Raw genomic sequence first — 18,441 nt, 5'->3', positions numbered from 1 at the left:
CAATGATTTCAATGAAGGACTTGTCCGGGTCCCATCTTCTCTCTGAGGATGAAGGTAGGTAGATTTCTAGCTCCAGCTGTTTCTTCTTCCAACTCTTACTTCTTCCTTTTTTGGCAAAGTGAATCTCTTTACATTGGAGATCCTAATTTCTCAAGTGTCTACTGCAAGCCTTGTGAGAAGCTGGGCATTATATGTGGTGGGTGCACTAACCTTCATCTTATAGAAAACAGACTAAGGAAGAGAATAAAGGCTCAAATTTGGGGGTCACTGACCCTCTGCACTGTCACACTGCCTTAGAGTCATGGGGAAATGAGAGGGCATAGGCACCAAGCCTCAGGTCTTTTTGACAGCATTTTCTAAGATACTCCTCATTTTCTGCCCTCAGACACTACACCCCAGGCCCTAGACTTGGTGGAAGAAAGGTGGGAAGAAGGGAAACAAATGCAAGACTAAAAGCGACCAGCATGATTTGACATGAACAAAAGCAGTGGCTTCTTATTGTTGGTAACATAACCACTGGGTGAAGATGATGCTCAAAAGTCATAGCATTACAAGTTGAAAGTACAAACATGTACAAAAGTTGAAAGTACAGTGATATCTTGTTGATAATTATTATATTGAAAATGGGAAAAGAAAACTTCTAGAATAGGTTCTACTGATATGTTGCTGGATGTCTAAGTTACTTAGACACATTTTTCAATTCAGTTTCTAAGTCTCTTTAAATTAAAAAAATATATATACACATTCTCAAAAAGTCTTTCCTAAGTACTAAAAAGATGGTTATCAAGTACGTCTTTCTCGCTTGCTTTTTGTTTTCTATATTACTAGTTGTTAATATTTATGTGTGATTAGAAACTTAAAACTATAATTTTTTTTACCTACTTGTTAGAAGGTTTTATAAAACATCTGGAGTAAGAGGTTAATACTGACCTCTGACCCAGGGTTCAGAAAACTTTACATACTTCTCTCCCTCATTTTATCATCCCTTCTTTCATTCCTGAAAATTATGATTTGTTTTTAGCTCCTTTTTTCTTGATTAGTCTTGCTAGGAATTTTATGGACTGAATTGTGCCCCCACTCCTAATTCATATATTGAAGCCCTAACCTCCAATGTGATACTTGGAGATGGGGCCTCTAGCATGTAATTAGGTCATGGAGGTGGGACCCTCATGATGGGGCTAGTGCCCTTAAAAGAGGAGACACCAGGGAGCTTGCTGTCTCTTTCTGACATGTGAGGACACAGCAAGAAGGTGGTGATCAGTAATCCAGGAAGAGAGTCCTTACCAGAACCCAGCCATGATCCTGGACTCTGATCTTAACCTGCAGCCTCCAGAACCATGAAAAAAATAAATGTCTGTTGTTTAAACCACTCCATTTATGGTATTTTGTTACAGCTGTCCAAACTGATGAAGATAAGGAGTGTATAGATTTAATTAATATTTTCAAAGAACTAAGTTTTGTCCTTATTTGATTTTCTCTATTCTTTGTTTTATAGCTCATTGATTCCTTATCTTTATTATTTCCTTCTTATACACATAGTTTCATTTGTCCTTTTTTTCTTTAAAGCTTTCTAAGGTAGAAGTATAGATAATGCATTTTAAAACTTTCATTTTCTAGTATATACACTTAGAGTAAAAGTTTATTTTTTAGCACTGCTCAGGTACATCCTGCAAATTTTGATATTTCTGTTTCCATCTCCCTTTATTGTAAATGTTTCTTACAATTTTTTTCTTTTATCCACAGGTTATTTATTGTTTAATTTACAAATACTGAATTGATGTCTTCATGAAATGACCCTTTTACCACTTGAAATGTCTCTTTAATTCTGGTCATCTTCTTGTTTGGAAATATACTTTGTGTGTTATAGTCTAGTCACTTTAGCTTTCCTATGATTTGGGCTTGCACAATATACATTTTTTCCATCACTTAACTATTCAACCAACCTCAGTCTGGGTCTCATTTACCTGTATCTTCATGTGTCTTGTAATTTTTTACTCAATGCTGTACATTGTATTTGAGAGACTCACCAGGGCTGTTTTGCTTGTGTTTGTTTTTTTTCCCCAGTAGATGCAAATCTTTTTCTCTGAGAGGTGGCTAGAATGAGGATTTATTTGATCATTCAGATTTTAGCAAGACTCAAGTGTTAATAAACTTGAGTGTATCTCTGCTATTAAATAGAAATAAGGAAATTCCACTTTGTCAGTTCAACCTCAGTGTCCTACACCCTCACTGTGAATTGGCTGGTCTCTTTTGTCAGTGTTTGAGCTAGGAGGAGGTTGAGACACAGCCATCATGTATTTTTGGCTTAGCTTGCCTTCAACTTCAGCACCACTCCAAAATTCAAGCACTATGAAATTATGCAATTCTCTGTTTTCAACCTTGCTTACACTGACACTTTTGCAATAAAATTGAGGGCAGGGTGGTAGTGATTGTAGAACCAAACTATTTTTGTATTTGAGGCATTTTAAATTGCAATCCATCTGGCAACCCACACTGTTATTAAACTCTTGGCTGATTCATTCTCAACTCTCTATAAAGTCTCTTCATTTAGGAGGCGTGCTTCTCTACCTTCCCAGGCACTTCCCCCAGGTATGAAAGCAGCCGTGGCTCTCTGAGCACCATAGCTCTTTGTAATTCAGTTCACTGAAGTTTATTCTGTCCACTGTTCTTTGATACTTTCTATAGAAAAGTATTATTTTTCTTTTTAGCAGGTTTTTTTTGTTATTGTTACCTTGTAAATAATGGTGTTTTGCATCCTATATCTTTTTTTTTAGTGCAAAATTTTATATTTAGAATTAGCTGAACTCGCCTGACCTGTGGTGGCGCAGTGGATAAAGCATCGACCTGGAAATGCTGAGGTCACCGGTTCGAAACCCTGGACTTGCCTGGTCAAGGCATATATGGGAGTTGATGATTCCAGCTCCTCCCCCCTGTCTCTCTCTCTTCTCTGTCTCTTTCTCTCTCCTCTCTAAAATGAATAAATAAAAAGAAAAGAAATTAAAAAAAAAAAAAAAAGAATTAGCTGAACTCAGTTTAGATAATCCCAATTTTGTTGGCAATATTGAAAGCGCTATAGCCAGGAGCCAGTCGAAAATATGCCTTCTTCTCTCCATCAGGCCTGATCAGGGTGTTGACCTTGGCCACGTCAATGTCATAGAGCTTCTTCACAGCCTATTTGATCTGGTGTTTGCTGGCCTTGACACCCACAATGAACACAAGTATATTGTTGTCTTCTATCTTCTTCATGGCTGACACAGTAGTCTGGGGAACTTGATGAAGGCATAGTGGTCAAGGTTGTTTCTCCTGGGGGCACTCTTCTGAGAGTATTTAGGCTGCCTTCAGAGCTGCAGTGTCTTTGGCTGTTGGAAGGTGAGTGATACGCATATCTTCCTTTTTTGTGTGGATTTGGACACCTTTCAGCTCTGCTTTCTTTGCCTTCAAAGTCTTTGCTTTGGATTCAGCTTTGGGAAGGGCTGGGACTTCTTTCTTCGCTTTCAGCTCCATCTTCATGCTGCATCCCATGTATATCTTAAGTAAACACAGAAATCACAGTGTTGATTGTAACAGCACAAGATCACAAACAACCCAAATGGCTAGCAATTAAGAATTTTAAATTAAATTACATAATTATATAAAGGAATCCTATAAACTGTGTGAAAGAACGAGGAAGCTACTTATTTACTTGTATAAGAAGGTTCCCATGATATTTCTGTGAGAAAAGCAAAGCATAGGATAATGTGTGCAGGGTTATACCTTTGGTGCAAAAGAGGAAAGAAAAGTCAACTATGTTTATACAGATTCGAGTCACATATAGATCCAGATCACATTCATATATATAAAGAAATTCTGAAGAGACACAAAGGAAATTAGTAAAAATGGTCACTTCATTATTTTTTAAATTTCTTGATTCTTAAGACTCAGTTACCACATCTATAGAATGGGATGAAAAATGCTTTTCTCATACAGTTATGTGTTAAAATAAATACAAAGTATTTAGAATATTTCAAGATAATTATAGTGTGGATGAGTAATTAACCCAGCGACCTTTGCATTGGGTTATACCTAGAAAGGCCTTCATTTATGTTTGTGTGTTTTTGTGGGTCGGTTACACAATCTAAATTAGTCATTCAAATATGTTACTTGTGCAACTGTCTGTTTTGCCCTTTGGTAAATTGTAAGAACTGTGCCTTTCTAAAGCCTATCAACCTAATAATCTAGTATACAATGTCATATATATAAGAAAAAATGAACGTTTCCTACCAGATGGTGATTGAGACAATATACCACCGTTCCCCAGACTGACAAATACCATCTCCCCTAATGTTGCACAAGATGTTCAGGAGCTCCCATATCACAAAAGAGAATAGTCCAAAACCATCACTTATTTATTTCAAAGGCAGTAAAGAAACAATGAAGGGCATTATGTTTACTGCCTCCTTTTTCCCAAAGCACAATAGTCCAATCCATACTTTTGACTTTAAAAGTCCCCATCTGGTTTTTTAAAATAGATAATCCATTTAAATGGCTGATTCATGACTTTTGAGCATACTAGACATCAAATCATTTACATATTTTTTAAAGAAATAATTTTTTTTTTTTTTACAGAGACAGAGAGAGAGAGTCAGAGAGAGGGATAGATAGGGACAGACAGAAAGGAACGGAGAGAGATGAGAAGCATCAATTATTAGTTTTTCGTTGCAACACCTTAGTTGTTCATTGATTGCTTTCTCATATGTGCCTTGACTGTGGGGCTACAGCAGACCAAGTAACCCTTTGCTCAAGCCAGTGACCTTGGGTCCAAGCTGGGAGCTTTGCTCAGACCAGATGAGCCCGCACTCAAGCTGGCGACCTCAGGGTCTCGAACCTGGGTCCTCTGCATCCCAGTTCAATGCTCTATCCACTGCGCCACCGCCTGGTCAGGCTAAAGAAATAATTTTAAAGTAGCAAAAAAACCTAACCAAATATTGCTATTGCTTTTCACACATTCCATTGACCCAACGTTCTCAGATCAGAGAGGAGCGTTGGGGAAAGGAAGACCAATGGAAGGAGGTCCCTCTCTGGCATGAACTAGGGTTCTTAAGTAGCCCAACCACCAATAAATCCCATGAGCTTGAAATTTCTGGGATCACTGTAGCCTCAAAAAAGGCACAGCAGAGTGAGGGGCTGCTCTTAGAGCCATGATGTCTGTCCCTTCAGTGACAGCACCATTTCACCTGAGGCCACTATGATATGTCTATTACCCTGTGACAGAGATCTATAGAAAGAAGTACATTTTACATTGGGTTCAGTGCACAAGTGAGTATAAAAACACACATGAAACAAATATTTCATAAAACATTGCTTACTAAGAGCAATGTTTTCTGACATTTGCTATTTTATTCTACATTTAATTAATTTCATTTAATTTGGGGGGGAGGAGGGAAGGATAGAAATTTATGTCCCAGCTTACTAATAAGCAATACTAGAACAGAAGAAAAGATTTGTTTTTATCCTACTATCTTCAGAGGATGTGCATTTTACAAAAACAAGTCTGCCCAGTGCCATCTACTGTACCCTCTGGGTACTGAAGTGCCTCCCCCCTTCCCCCGCAGCAATTTTTTTAAACGGTAAGATTAAATCAGAGAATTCTCCACACCCATATGTGTTCCTTCCCCCGAAGTAGAAAGGGCTCTGAAGCAGTTTAAGGAGAAGTTTGGATGAATAGCTAACACACAAACCCCCTTTCTGAATTCTAAGAACAAAGACTTTACTAAATCAGCGAACGGCCATCTGATTGGAACCTCAGAAGGAAAACTGACCTTATAATCAGTGGTTTCCAGAGAGTGACAAATTTAAATCCAGGATATTCTAGACTAGTCTTTCACGGAAAACTGTTGTAGTCTATCAAATACTAACACCAGGGAACCTTGCCGAACCTATAATTCTTTTTTTAACTAAAGCAGCTCATAATATGGGTATTTACTATTCCGAAAGCTCTGCAAGATGACCATATAACACAATATGGTTGTAACATAAATTAAAGTGTAGAAATCTCTTTTGTTATTTGTGAAGGGTATAGAGTTTTCATTTTGACAAGCCACCAAATCTTACAGAATTTAATTTTTATATTCAATAAAATTAATTTTCTCTACCAGTTTGCCTAAGGAATTACAGCTTTGCATTTGTTTCTGGCTAAAACGTGCTTTTGATACAAATACTTTTTGAAATATTTAATGATCATAAAAGAGCATATGCTCATGCCGTAGAGCCAAGGAAATAGACTTCTTTTACCCTTGGTTTGCAACTGAGACATATCCTGCAACTTGAATTTCCCCCAAATACCTTATGTGTGAATATACAATTAGAATGGGAAAAAACGAAAAGGCTTGTACTGTTTTAGTTGCAACTCAAAAAGTGGACTTTTTATGAGATGTCTTTAATTTGAAAGTGAAGAGAACAACTACATTGCTGTAATCTAAGGGATTTTTTTACTCTGTGAATGTAACAACTGTTTTTTTCCCCTAAATGTTTTGACATTAACAATTTTCAGGATCCGTAAGTGAGGATATTGGTCATTATGCAAAGAGAAATCATAGTGAAATGTTGTTTTCCTGTAATAACTATCACAAAAATTAAAAAGGATCACACTTGGGCCACTCCTGTGTTATTAATCATGTGTAAGTTGTTATTAATTACCCAGAGACACCTGAGGTTCATTCTATCTTCAGTTTCCCACTACTGTTTTGAGAAGAGCTAATTTTCTTTCTTTGATCAATTATTAATATGATCAATATTTCAACAACAAAGTCAATAAGGTGGTTGTAGCCTGGCCTGTGATGGTGCAGTGGATAATGCGTTGACCTGGAATGCTAGGGTCGCCAGTTTGGAACCCTGGGCTTGCTGGGTCAAGGCACATGTGGGAGTTGATGCTTCCTGCTCCTCCCCTTTCTCTCTCTCTCTCCTTCTCTCTCTCCTCTCTCTAAAATCAACAAATAAAATCTTTTTTTTAAAAAAAAGGGAAGATGGTTGTAGACCAATAGCTTGTAGAGTTAATAACTAACAGCTAAGAGAGATTCAAAAGACCTAATTTGCTCTAAAATTGCTGAGTGTTAGAACAGGGCCTCTGTTCTCTCACGAGTCTCTTCTTGTCCAGAGACATCTTCTGCTCTCACTTACATATGATTTGTGAGTCAGAAATGTAACTGAGACATTTTTTTAATGTACAGGTAGAGTACTCTTTCTGGGGGAATGCAAGGGGCTGCTTTACTAAGCAGCTGGAAAAGTAATCATCCATTAAAATATGTTAAAAAATAGCATTTGTCTCCCACTGACTTCTTGCACTAGAGCAAGTTTTTTTTCTTTTAGGTTTATTTATAAAACAACTGTCAAATTAAAATTCCACATAGCTTTAACTATCAGCATTTCACCTTATAACCTGACAACTGCATCACTTAAAATATCTGCATGAAAGTTCAGCTTACTATAGACTCCTGGGATTTATACTACTCACAACTATTAGGGGATCAGGCAAATACTCTGGTACTTTTCATTTAGCCTTTTGTATAGTGCATTTTCACCAATGAAATAAAAGTTGGTTTTGCATCTCATTTGCATAATCAAAGAACTTTCTTTGTCTTGTTATTTTTTCTGATGTTCTTGTTAAATAAAAAAAATGCTTCTTTTTATCACTTCATATTCATTTTGAAATACCCCCTAATTTTTTTTTTTTTTTGTATTTTTCTGAAGCTGGAAGCGGGGAGAGACAGTCAGACAGACTCCTGCATGCGCCCTACCGGGATCCACCCGGCACACCCACCAGGGGCGAAGCTCTGCCCACCAGGGGGCGATGCTCTGCCCCTCGGGGCGTCGCTCTGCTGCAACCAGAGCCACTCTAGTGCCTGGGGCAGAGGCCAAGGAGCCATCCCCAGCGCCCGGGCCATCTTTGCTCCAATGGAGCCTTGGCTGCAGGAGGGGAAGAGAGAGACAGAGAGGAAGGAGGGGGGGGGGTGGAGAAGCAAATGGGTGCTTCTCCTATGTGCCCTGGCCGGGAATCGAACCCAGGTCCCTTGCACACCAGGCCGACGCTCTACCGCTGAGCCAACCGGCCAGGGCTACCCCCTAATTTTTGAGAGTAGTGTACCTGCTTGCTACTATGTGTGTACATGAAAATATCAGTCATAGGCACTTCTGACACTCTTAAGTGACAAGGTGTGGCTATAATAGATCATCACTAGTTAATCATCAATAGTCACTTGATAAATGTTCAACCTTCCCTGGGAATTGATAGTCTTCTATCAGCTTTATTCACTACCTACCCAGGAGACACCAGAGGCCCCCCCCCCCATAAAGTCAAGTAAAAACTCTAAGTTGTTCAGTGCCTACAAGGTAATGAGGCAGAGGTGTGCCAGTCAGGCAGCAGGCAGCCCTGAGCACCCCATGTTGTGGCACTGAGACTGCTGGAGGAGCACAGCGCAGGGCTGGACAGAGCCCCCTCTAGGGGCCAGCATTCAAAGATGAAGATGCGTGGAAATGGTGACAAAATTAAGGCTAATTCACAATGTTTGTGCTAACTGAAGTAAGCTTTCAACCAAAACGGTGCAGTGATACGATTGTGCTCTTCACAAAGTAATTACAAGATTTATAAAATATTAACTTATGCTGTGACCTGTGTAGTTGTTTTGACATTAAGCTTAGTTGGAGATAATTTCAAATTTTCAAGTTTGAGCCCCTTTTTCTATCTTACCTCTCCTGTTACCTCTGCTCTTGAGGACACATACACACATACATACGCATATAGGAGATTTTCTGCCCTAGAAGAATCCAAATTTGGTTAGGAAGAAAATACCAGCATAGAAAAACAACAGAAAAACAAAAGAGTAAAACCAAGTGCTGAACTGTAGAGCTGTATATCCTAAAACACAGAGTGACTAGGATATACAATTAGCCAACAACACATACTAATTATACAAATCAGGTGAGTAAGTCAGGGGAAACAAGAAAAAGGCAGTCAAACAGGACCGTCATCATGGCAAAGGTACGAAAACATAAGGTGAGATTTGTCAGTGGGGAAAGGGAGTCAGCTTTCAACCTGCAACCATCTTCACTAAGCCAACTTCCTACAATGGTTCCTGGCCCCTCCCTTCACTCCAACCCACCAGCACTCAAATAGACTCCTGAGCAGCCTTGTTCCCAAAAACTAAAGGGAAGGCCCACAGCCAGCCCCCAAACCGCCTACAGAGCCATGTCTCATTGCATCACCAGGTGCACCCAGACCAGGGTGTCTTCACCCAGTTTAGTCTTGTCATCTCTAACCAGTTGAATCAGCATATCTCAGTTGGGCAGAACAGGGCTGGGCAGCTATAGGGTTTTGTCTCTTCCTGAACAGACAAGCCTTTGAAGACTAAGACTTAGAGCTGGAAGGTAAGGTGGTGACAGCGGGACAAGGCGCCTGTGCACCAGTTCAAGACCAGCTCAAACTGGCCCACAGGCGATGGGGGCCAGTTCTACAAGGAAAAGTCAAAACCCTCACACCCATGGTGGCAATAATGGAATTTCATTTCTGAGGCCAGATCGGCCCTGTCAGGATGAATCATCACCATCTTTGCTTAACATAGAACGGGACCCAAGTGAAGGTTGACGTAAGAGCAAGCAGGCCGCGCCTCTGCTCTGGCTACTATGTGCAGGGGCAGGTACCACCGAGGCAGGCGCGATGTCCCAAACGTGGCCTGCTCTTGCAACTTCAGTTCTCCTGCCACTTGCTTTGTGAATATCCACTTCCTTTCACCTGCGTCTCAAGACGTCAAAATGCTCAACCATATGTGAACCAGGGGACCCCATACTCCGAGGTCAGGCTTTCAGAAAAGAACCCAGCTGCCCGAGCACCTTCTCCGGAAGCCCCGGCACCGGACCCTTTCAGCAGGGCGTATGCAGGGGCTGGAGAGTCGGAGGCTTCATTCGTTCTCTTTCTTTCCTTTACAAATAATCTGGGGCTTCTCCCACCCCAAAATTGAGTCTCCTCCTTGCTATTTCTCAACTATAGAAGAAGGAAGCGGGCAGGGCGCAGGTAGAGCAGCTCTGCTGGGGCGCAGAGTGCAAATCGTGCTCGTCCAGGGTCCGTGGCGACGCCAGGCTCTCTCCCTTCACTCGCCCGTCTCAGACCCCTGGGCTCCGCATATTGTTGAAAGTGACAGCATCAAATGGGGAACTCGAGGAGGTGGTTGTTGAGCTCGCTGTGAGGTTTTGGGGGAGACTTGGCCAGTGCTGGTGATGCCACCTCCTCGCCGAGCTTCAAATACAATAGCGATACCGAAGGAGGCCCAGTAGAAATAATAGTAACAGCAACAACTACCTTCTGACCCCACACCTTAAACGCGGGAAGCCGAGGTCTGGCGTTCTGCACCCCCACCCCCACCCCGTAGGCTCTGAAGCGGGGCTGGGGTGGGAAGGGCGGCACGGGGACCCTGAGGGGGTCCTGGGATCTCCAGGCCTCAGGAGGCTCGGGGGCGGGGGTTCGGAGACCCGGGGGGCCTCTGGGACCCGGAGGTCGGTGTGCCCCGCCCGAGGAGCCGCCCCCTCCTGGACTCTCGGGAGCTCGGGGAGGAGGCGGGGTGTGCTGCGCGGTTAAAAGGCGCGGCTGGAGCCACAGGTGCCGCAGATCTAAGCGCCCGCGCTCCGCTTCCCCTACTCAGCCAGGCGGCGGCCTGAGCGCAGCGAGCGCGGCGGCGGCGCGGCCAGGACCACCCGCGACCACCCCGGCCCCGCCCGGGAGCCCCCGGAGCGCCCCTGCCGCCTCCTGAGCCCTCCAACGCTCCCTCCGCCGCAGGTGAGCCCGCCCGCAGCGCGCCTGGGTCACAGCCTTGAGGCCGGCGCCCGACTCTCGGTGTCTCGGAACAGCGGGACCTGGAGGACCCGGCGGGGGCGGGGAGCCGGCACGGAGAGGGACTCGGGACGGCGGGAGCTGGGGGACCCCGCGGAGACGGGAGCCGGCCCAGAGAGGGGACGCGGAGCGGAGGGATCTGTGGGATCTGGTGGGGGGGGGGGGGGGCGGGCGCCAGCGCGGAGAAGGGACCCGGGACGGCGCGAGCCGTGGGGAGCCGGGTCGCGTCCCGGGTGGACCCTGTACAGCCTGAGGACCCTGCACCGTCCGTGTCCTGGGCTGTTGCGACAGTGACCCTGGGGAGTCAGAGTGGGGTCGGGAGAGAACTTGTGCAGAGGGAGTTTCTTCCGCCGAGTTCTGAAATTGGAAACGGGCCATTGCGGGGAGCGAACGTGGTGACACCAGAGTGGTGACCGGTCAGGACCCGCGCGCCCGGAGGAGGAGGCCCGGGACAGGTAGCCCGCAGCGCGATTGATGATCGTCAATAGTGGTCCTAGGAGAAGGTCTTCCCTGCCGCCACCAGGGGTGTTTAACTGGCCGAAGGCTCTGCTTAGAAGGAAAGCCTGGTTCCGTTTGTTAACAGGAGTCCTGCCTGGAGGAGTGGGAGCAGGACAACACAGTCTAAACCTGAGACACGGGCTTTTTCCTGAGCAGTCAGAGAGCCTTCGTTTCCAGCTAGGAATTCAACAGGTGGCTGAGAAACTTTACTTAGTGCGGTTACAGAAACCCTTCTCTGCTCCTGCAGAGAGGGGGACATAAGCCTAGTCAGTGTGTGCCTCCCCCCCAGCCTTCTGACAGTTGGGACTCAGGTGTCTGGCGACGGCCATTTCCTACTTGCCCTTTGAGTCTGTTTCAAAACTCAGGTGCTAAGTCAGGCACAGTTAGACTGAGATAGGGGTGGGGCGCTCCGTGGAGGCAGCTGGTCAAGGTCAGCCTGGAAAAAAAAAAAAAAAAAAAAGAGTGATTGAGAAGTTAAGGATGAAGAATTGCTTTTGCCTTTTCTGGAGCCTGTGCCTTCCCTAAAGAACTGAGCCCGCCTGTGCCAGAGCTCCAAACAATGGCAGAGGGGGGGGGGGCGTTTAGGACAGGCGGGACAGCAGCTCCCACTCCTTTCTTCCTGCTGGGTTAGTCCATCTTGACCTCTTACCCCGACCTCACTTGCAGTTAAATTTTAATTTGCTCCTTTTCCTGAAAGAATCTACAAGCAGGTGGTTGCAGTTACAGCAATATAGGACCAAGTGTAGTTTTCTCCACGGATGGTGGTTGGACTAGTTTATAGGAGAGTGTGGGGTCCATGTTGGGTACTTTGGAACAGGACAAAGGCATAAATGCCCTCACAGCCCCCCCCCCCCCCCCCCACCATTGTTAGCCAGATGTATCATGGAGAACTTATTTCAGTAAGTGTCCTGTTTCCACTTAGCAAGTGCCTGATGAAGAACTGGACTAATTTCATAAAATAGTTCGGTTAGACTACGAATTTTGGTTCTGCTGTTCAGTGGGACCAGACTGTAGAACCTTCAGCAGGTTGCCCCTCAGAGGACCTCCAGATAGTCTGTGTAAAGAGTCAGTGTTGAAACCCGACTGAGCCAGTTTTTCCCAGTGATGTTTGTCTTTTTCAAGCTAAGTAAAACTAAATGTTTCTGGAGCACATTTCAATCTTACACAACTTTTCATCTCCTTGACCTTCCCTGACCAAGAAGCATTGAATGGCTCCTGCCAGACCCTGGTGCCCCACCTGAGATGAGGCTTGGTGATGAGCCTGCTTAGGAAGTCCATGGGGAAACAGGACCCAACTTGCTCAAAGGGAGGAAAGCATTATGCTATTAAGCAGGAGAAGAAAGAGGGCTTGCTGCCCGAGTACAAGAGGTGGAAAACAGATTGCTCATCAAGATTGTGGGGAAGTGGGATCTTGTTGAGGAGAGCAGCTGATTAAGCCGGATGAGGTGTAACTATGAATGAATGAAGACAGTTCATATCCTGGGATGATGAGAAGGCCACTGGCTCATGGCAGCTTGATCCATGAGCTTCAAGTTCCTTTTCACTAAGATATACATTGCCCCAACAAGCTGCAATTCTGAACTTCAGTATTCAACACAGACCTCCAGATAGTCTGTCACCTTGTAGAGCATCACTGAGGAAATCACTGTTAAATTTTCTGTCACTTTTTTTTTAATAATGTGGCTCTTTAGCCCTGGCCGGTTGGCTCAGCGGTAGAGCGTCGGCCTAGCGTGCGGAGGACCCGGGTTCGATTCCCGGCCAGGGCACACAGGAGAAGCGCCCATTTGCTTCTCCACCCCTCCGCCGCGCCTTCCTCTCTGTCTCTCTCTTCCCCTCCCGCAGCCAAGGCTCCATTGGAGCAAAGATGGCCCGGGCGCTGGGGATGGCTCTGTGGCCTCTGCCTCAGGCGCTAGAGTGGCTCTGGTCGCAACATGGCGACGCCCAGGATGGGCAGAGCATCGCCCCTGGTGGGCGTGCCGGGTGGATCCCAGTCGGGCGCATCGGGAGTCTGTCTGACTGTCTCTCCCTGTTTCCAGCTTCAGAAAAATGAAAAAAAAAAAAGAAAAAAAATAATGTGGCTCTTTAGAAACCCTTATAAATTAAAACCATAGCCCCCATCAAAAATGCCAGTTCTAACACTTATCAAAGCAGCCATCGGTTCAACATGAGGGTGAGGACCAGTCCCTACCCAAAACATTCACAAAACCTACTTATGCAGTGACTTTTCTCCATGGACAGAAAGTTTCCAACCTGCTCCCTTCCATACAGAAAATGGAAGTGAGACCCTTTGCGAAATTTTAATCTGTGTTGCCTCAAACATCAACTTTACCATTGGAAACAAACATTTCACTGCTACATCCTATATCCATGATAGTTCATTGAAATAGTTTAAGAAAAATGGCTCTGCAGAGAGACATGGCTTGTCAGCCTTTATAGCAGGGTTGGCTGGGCAGTCTCTGTCCCAGTGATACCATGAGGCTAACAAGCAAGTAAGTGCAGCTTGACCGGTGAATGCCGCTGCCATCAAGTGCTGAGTGCCTTATGCTGCATCAGGAATGCCCAGGGAGTGTCTGCAGAGGGATCAATCAGCACTAATTATCTCTTTAAGTTAGGAACACTTTTGCTTGTGGTGCCCCTCCTCCCCAATTTTTATTATACAGGTATGCCAAAGATTGGGTGAATTACTCAGGTGAATAAGCTGCTCTTTTCTGGAGAACACAGCACACCCAGGTTCAAGGTGGTTTGGGAACTATCCTTTTAGTCCTATGCAAACTAAGTTGGTTTGGCTTTCACCTTTTGGGTGAGGTTGGGTAAGAGTTGGTGTTTGCTCAGGCAGAGATTTAAGGGTGCTTACTTGCCTGAGACCCAGAGAACTCTCCCAGATTCTGTCCGGATGAGTCACTCCTCTATTGTGTTTGTTTTGTCTTTTCCAGTGCTAACCACTCAGAGACGATGGATTGGAGCACTTTGCATACTATTCTGGGGGGTGTAAATAAACACTCTACCAGCATTGGGAAAATCTGGCTCACCGTCCTCTTCATTTTCCGCATCATGATCCTGGTTGTAGCTGCCAAAGAAGTGTGGGGAGACGAGCAGGCTGACTTTGTCTGCAACACCCTGCAGCCTGGGTGCAAAAATGTGTGCTACGACCACTACTTCCCCATCTCTCATATCCGGCTCTGGGCCCTTCAGCTGATCTTCGTGTCCACGCCAGCTCTCCTAGTGGCCATGCATGTGGCCTATCACCGGCATGAGACAAAAAGAAAGTTCATTAAGGGAGAGATAAAGAGTGAATTTAAGGACATCGAAGAGATCAAAAGCCAGAAGGTCCGCATTGAAGGGTCGCTGTGGTGGACCTATACCAGTAGCATCTTCTTCCGGGTTGTCTTCGAAGCTGTCTTCATGTATGTCTTTTACATCATGTATGACGGGTTCTCTATGCAGCGGTTGGTGAAGTGTAATGCCTGGCCTTGCCCCAATACAGTGGACTGCTTTGTGTCCAGGCCCACGGAAAAGACTGTCTTCACGGTGTTCATGATTGCCGTGTCTGGGATTTGCATACTGCTAAATGTCACTGAATTGTGTTATTTGCTAATCAGATATTGCTCTGGAAAGTCGAAAAAACCAGTTTAACACATTGCCTAGCTATTAGATAATGATAGACCACACGAGAAGTATGAGGCAACCTGTCTTTAGTTGTCATGGCCGAGTCACCAGCATTTTCCAAGGTCAAGATTCTTATCTCAGATGCGACATCTGAAACTCCTGTAGCTCCCATGTGAAACTCCAAATGCCTCCAATGACGCGCGCTCTCCTAATGCTAAAAAGCGAAGGCTCATTCTATGCCTAGATTGATTTTCACTCAAATTAGTTCCAGTGAAACCCTGTGCTGGTAGGGATTTTTGGTGCAAGGTAATTTCACATTTTGAAGAAAGGATGTCTACATTTGTTTCTATTTCTTTGAGGACAGGAGACAAGTGCCAGGTCCTAACGAGAATACTGAGAAGGGTCAGTTGCTCCTCTTAGGGTTCCTTTTGCCATTTACCCCCAAGTTAGAGGTAAATGTAGAGAACTTCGGTTTTTTTATTTGCTTTGGAAGTTCTAGTCTCTAACCATGGACAAAGTTACCCAATGCTTCAAACTCTGCCACACTTTTTTTTTTTAACTGAACACTTGAAAATATGTTCTTTTGGTCTACAAGACATTCTGGCCACCATAATACATTTCTTCTGTTTCAAAGGCTCAGATAGTGACATGTAAATGGTATGTAACCAGATACTATAACTGAATTTAAAATGTGGGCTCTCTGTTATGAATAACTTGTAGGGCCACTGTATTAATTGTGCCATGTGGTCCACAAAAGCGTTACGACCTCTCTCCTGTGATGCAAACTAGTTCTTAGTGATGGCTTGACAGCCAATGGCCTCATTTCACAACTTTAGGTGTAGTTTTACAAGAGAAATATAGACAATACATCACCAACTGCCACCAACTATAGGCTGGCTCAATACCCTGTTCCCCATTTCAAATTTGGCCTTTTCCAAAACTAGTAAAAGGTGGGCACACTGAGTTAAAGACGTTGCTTAGAGTATTTTGTTGCCACAGTACAAAACAAAATGAGGGAAGGGTAGCTACTATTTTTAAAGAACAAATGGAAAGACTGGACTCTAAATTCTGGTGATTAAAAAATGATATTCTTCTACTTCAAAGTTTGTTTGCTTTCAGCTCCCAATTTTTTTCAGTGAAAGTAAAATTAATAGATAAAAAAAATAGATACTATGGTTTAGATAAATATTTAGCAGTTCTATAGGACACATTGAACCTTAATATTATTATGATGCTTGACATGATTTCCAAAAAGTGGTACTCAACATTCTTAATGAGGGTAAACATTTTTTCTTTTGCCAGGAATAGCTTTGTAAAAACATTTTTTGTAATAATAATAGCTTTAATTACATGCTTGTAACTAAAATAATTTTGTAATGTCTCAAATGTCATTTAAAAATATTAAAATATAAATTCATATAATAGTTATTTAAAACCAATTATAGTTCTTGATAGACTAGCAGATTTTAATGTTATTTATAGCCAATTTTGTATAAGGAGGTTTATATTTTAAGTGTCATGACACCAAAATGGTCATTTTCCAGCGTATCTGTTCACCATCCTCGGATTCCTCTACCCAGTTACAGAAGAGCTTCTGTCTCCAGGAAGCTGGACGGGGAAGGGAGAAAGAAAGATGACTTGTGCCCAGCCCCATGCTGACCCAACAGGTTTTTGAGAAACACACTCACGGTGTGGTGTGCAGATTGGGTTTGCAGCTTGCAGGATGCCGGGCTGGGTTCATGTGACCACTGTGGCTCCTAGAATCATGGAAGTTGACGCTTTAAAATGATATTCATGGTGAAGGTTGGCTGAGCATGAGAAAAATCCTGTAAGGTATCTTCGCTGTAAGATTCTTTCTGTGTATCTGTATGCAATCAAAGCTGGTCTTAGAAACTGCTGTTTGCTCCTTGGTGCTCACCTCCATGGGAAATGAACCCGACGGGTCAGATGGCCTGTATGGGTGTCCCTCAGGTGCTCTCCCTGAGACAGGGGTGCCAGCCCTGTCCTCAGCCCAAGGCCTTCAAGGTGTTTTATACATCAATAATTATGAGTATTTTTATGGAAAACCACACACTTTTTAAGTGAATTTAAAAGGATCAAAACCAGCCAACTTTCATCCATGTTATAGAAAAGTGGTAAGAACTAGTCCCTGCTTTCCAATGTGCTCTGCACACAGCCTGTTGACAGAACATGGTTTAAAATAGGCTTATACACTCTTACAAGCCATAAGGATTATTATTCTCAAGGTCTTCAAAGAGTGAGTCAAATAATTACAACTCCTAAACCACTTTTAAGGACTTAAAGAGAGATCTGGCCATGGGCCTAAAAATTAGAGCTTGAACTCTGAAAATGGTCATTCTGAAGATATATTTCAAATCATTTTAAAATTTGAAAAGAAAAAGCTGTGTTGTTTGCTTTTTAAGATCCCACCAAAGGACTCCATGTCAGGTTAGCCGTGTCCAGCCCAGGCCTGGTGCAGGGCAGCCCTCCGGAAGCCTCCAGTATGGGTGGGGCCTGGCGAGTTGAGGACTGCTGATCCTGCCTTGTACAAGGGGCAAGAGTAAGCTGGGAACTGTGGTCTCGCACAAATCTTCTGTACATGTGCACCTATGCAAAGGTGGGTCACAATTGTTGTGAGTGGATCAGGGGTGATTCAGGAGGACAAGCATATTCTCCAGGGTGACTTGGACCTGCATTGCCAAGTCACTGCTGCCACTGACCTCACAGTCAACAGCAGAGCAGCAGCCGTGTGCGAGAGGGTTGGCACCGGGTAGATAGCAGCTCCCTCACTTCCCCAGACCTCAGTTTCCTTCCTGAGTATACCCCAGGGTTAATGGCAATCAGACAAGATAATTTATGCAAAAATCTTCTACAGAGCACATTGCTAAGTAAAAAATGATTGTCATCTGTTTCCCATTCTATAGATCCTAAGTCAGAGAGATGATGGGTGGCATTTTAGATAGAAACGACTCAAGCCAAGCTTGATGAACCAGAGCTTGAGAAACATACACTTACATTACATAGAGCCTGGAATAAGCATAGTACAGGGGAGGGAAGGCTGGCCGCATGGATGAGAGAGCAGTGGCTGAGTGCCCATGTAGCAGCACAACAGCTCAGGGGATGACAGTTCTTTCACTCTGCAATTACACAAAAAAATCAATGGTGGACCCGAGTACACCTATTTTCTACTTAGAACCTCACGTAGCTGGGGAAAAGATCCAAACTCCAACAGAGCATTTGTCCTAATAATGTAGTCTGAGCTTGAGTTAGTGTTCTAACAGCCTTATCTCCTCTTCTCATTTTCCATTGAAAGACCACCTATGCAATTATGTAAAAATAGAATTGATATATAAACATATTTGCACTGAAGAGTGAATAAAGAACTTTGTAAAGTCAAAATGGAAGTCCTATTTCAGGGCCCTGTTTCCAAGTATCAGCATGAACACCCCTGTGTCTGTCCATCCGGTCTCCTCTGTGACATC

General features: G+C 43.9%; 1 protein-coding gene and 1 pseudogene across 2 annotated transcripts; one reads left to right on the top strand and one right to left on the bottom strand.

Annotated features, from left to right (window-relative positions):
- Positions 1 to 3,033: 3,033 nt before the first annotated feature.
- Positions 3,034 to 8,790, bottom strand: LOC136325131 (large ribosomal subunit protein uL23 pseudogene; annotated as a pseudogene).
- A 1,844-nt stretch (positions 8,791 to 10,634) lies between these two features.
- GJB2 (gap junction protein beta 2) lies at positions 10,635 to 17,812 on the top strand. Of its 2 annotated transcripts, none has more exons than XM_066258985.1 (2): positions 10,635 to 10,801; positions 14,287 to 17,812. In XM_066258985.1, the coding sequence occupies exon 2, from the start codon at positions 14,306 to 14,308 to the stop codon at positions 14,984 to 14,986; it is 681 nt and encodes a 226-aa protein (XP_066115082.1). In that variant the 5' UTR covers positions 10,635 to 10,801; positions 14,287 to 14,305; the 3' UTR covers positions 14,987 to 17,812. The 2 variants fall into 2 exon arrangements, with proteins under 2 accessions (XP_066115082.1, XP_066115083.1); XM_066258986.1 differs by lacking the exon at positions 10,635 to 10,801 and adding an exon at positions 11,152 to 11,310.
- Positions 17,813 to 18,441: the final 629 nt, after the last annotated feature.

Source organism: Saccopteryx bilineata, chromosome 2, assembly GCF_036850765.1.
Source record: "Saccopteryx bilineata isolate mSacBil1 chromosome 2, mSacBil1_pri_phased_curated, whole genome shotgun sequence".
Classification (NCBI taxonomy): Eukaryota; Metazoa; Chordata; class Mammalia; order Chiroptera; family Emballonuridae; genus Saccopteryx; species Saccopteryx bilineata.
The sequence above is the reverse complement of the archived record's forward strand: the minus strand, read 5'-3'. Positions and strand labels throughout refer to the sequence as shown.

Excerpts from the sequence above, each read along its gene's own strand:
- GJB2 (XM_066258985.1), top strand. The coding sequence starts at position 14,306 with ATGGATTGGAGCACTTTGCATACTATTCTGGGGGGTGTAAATAAACAC.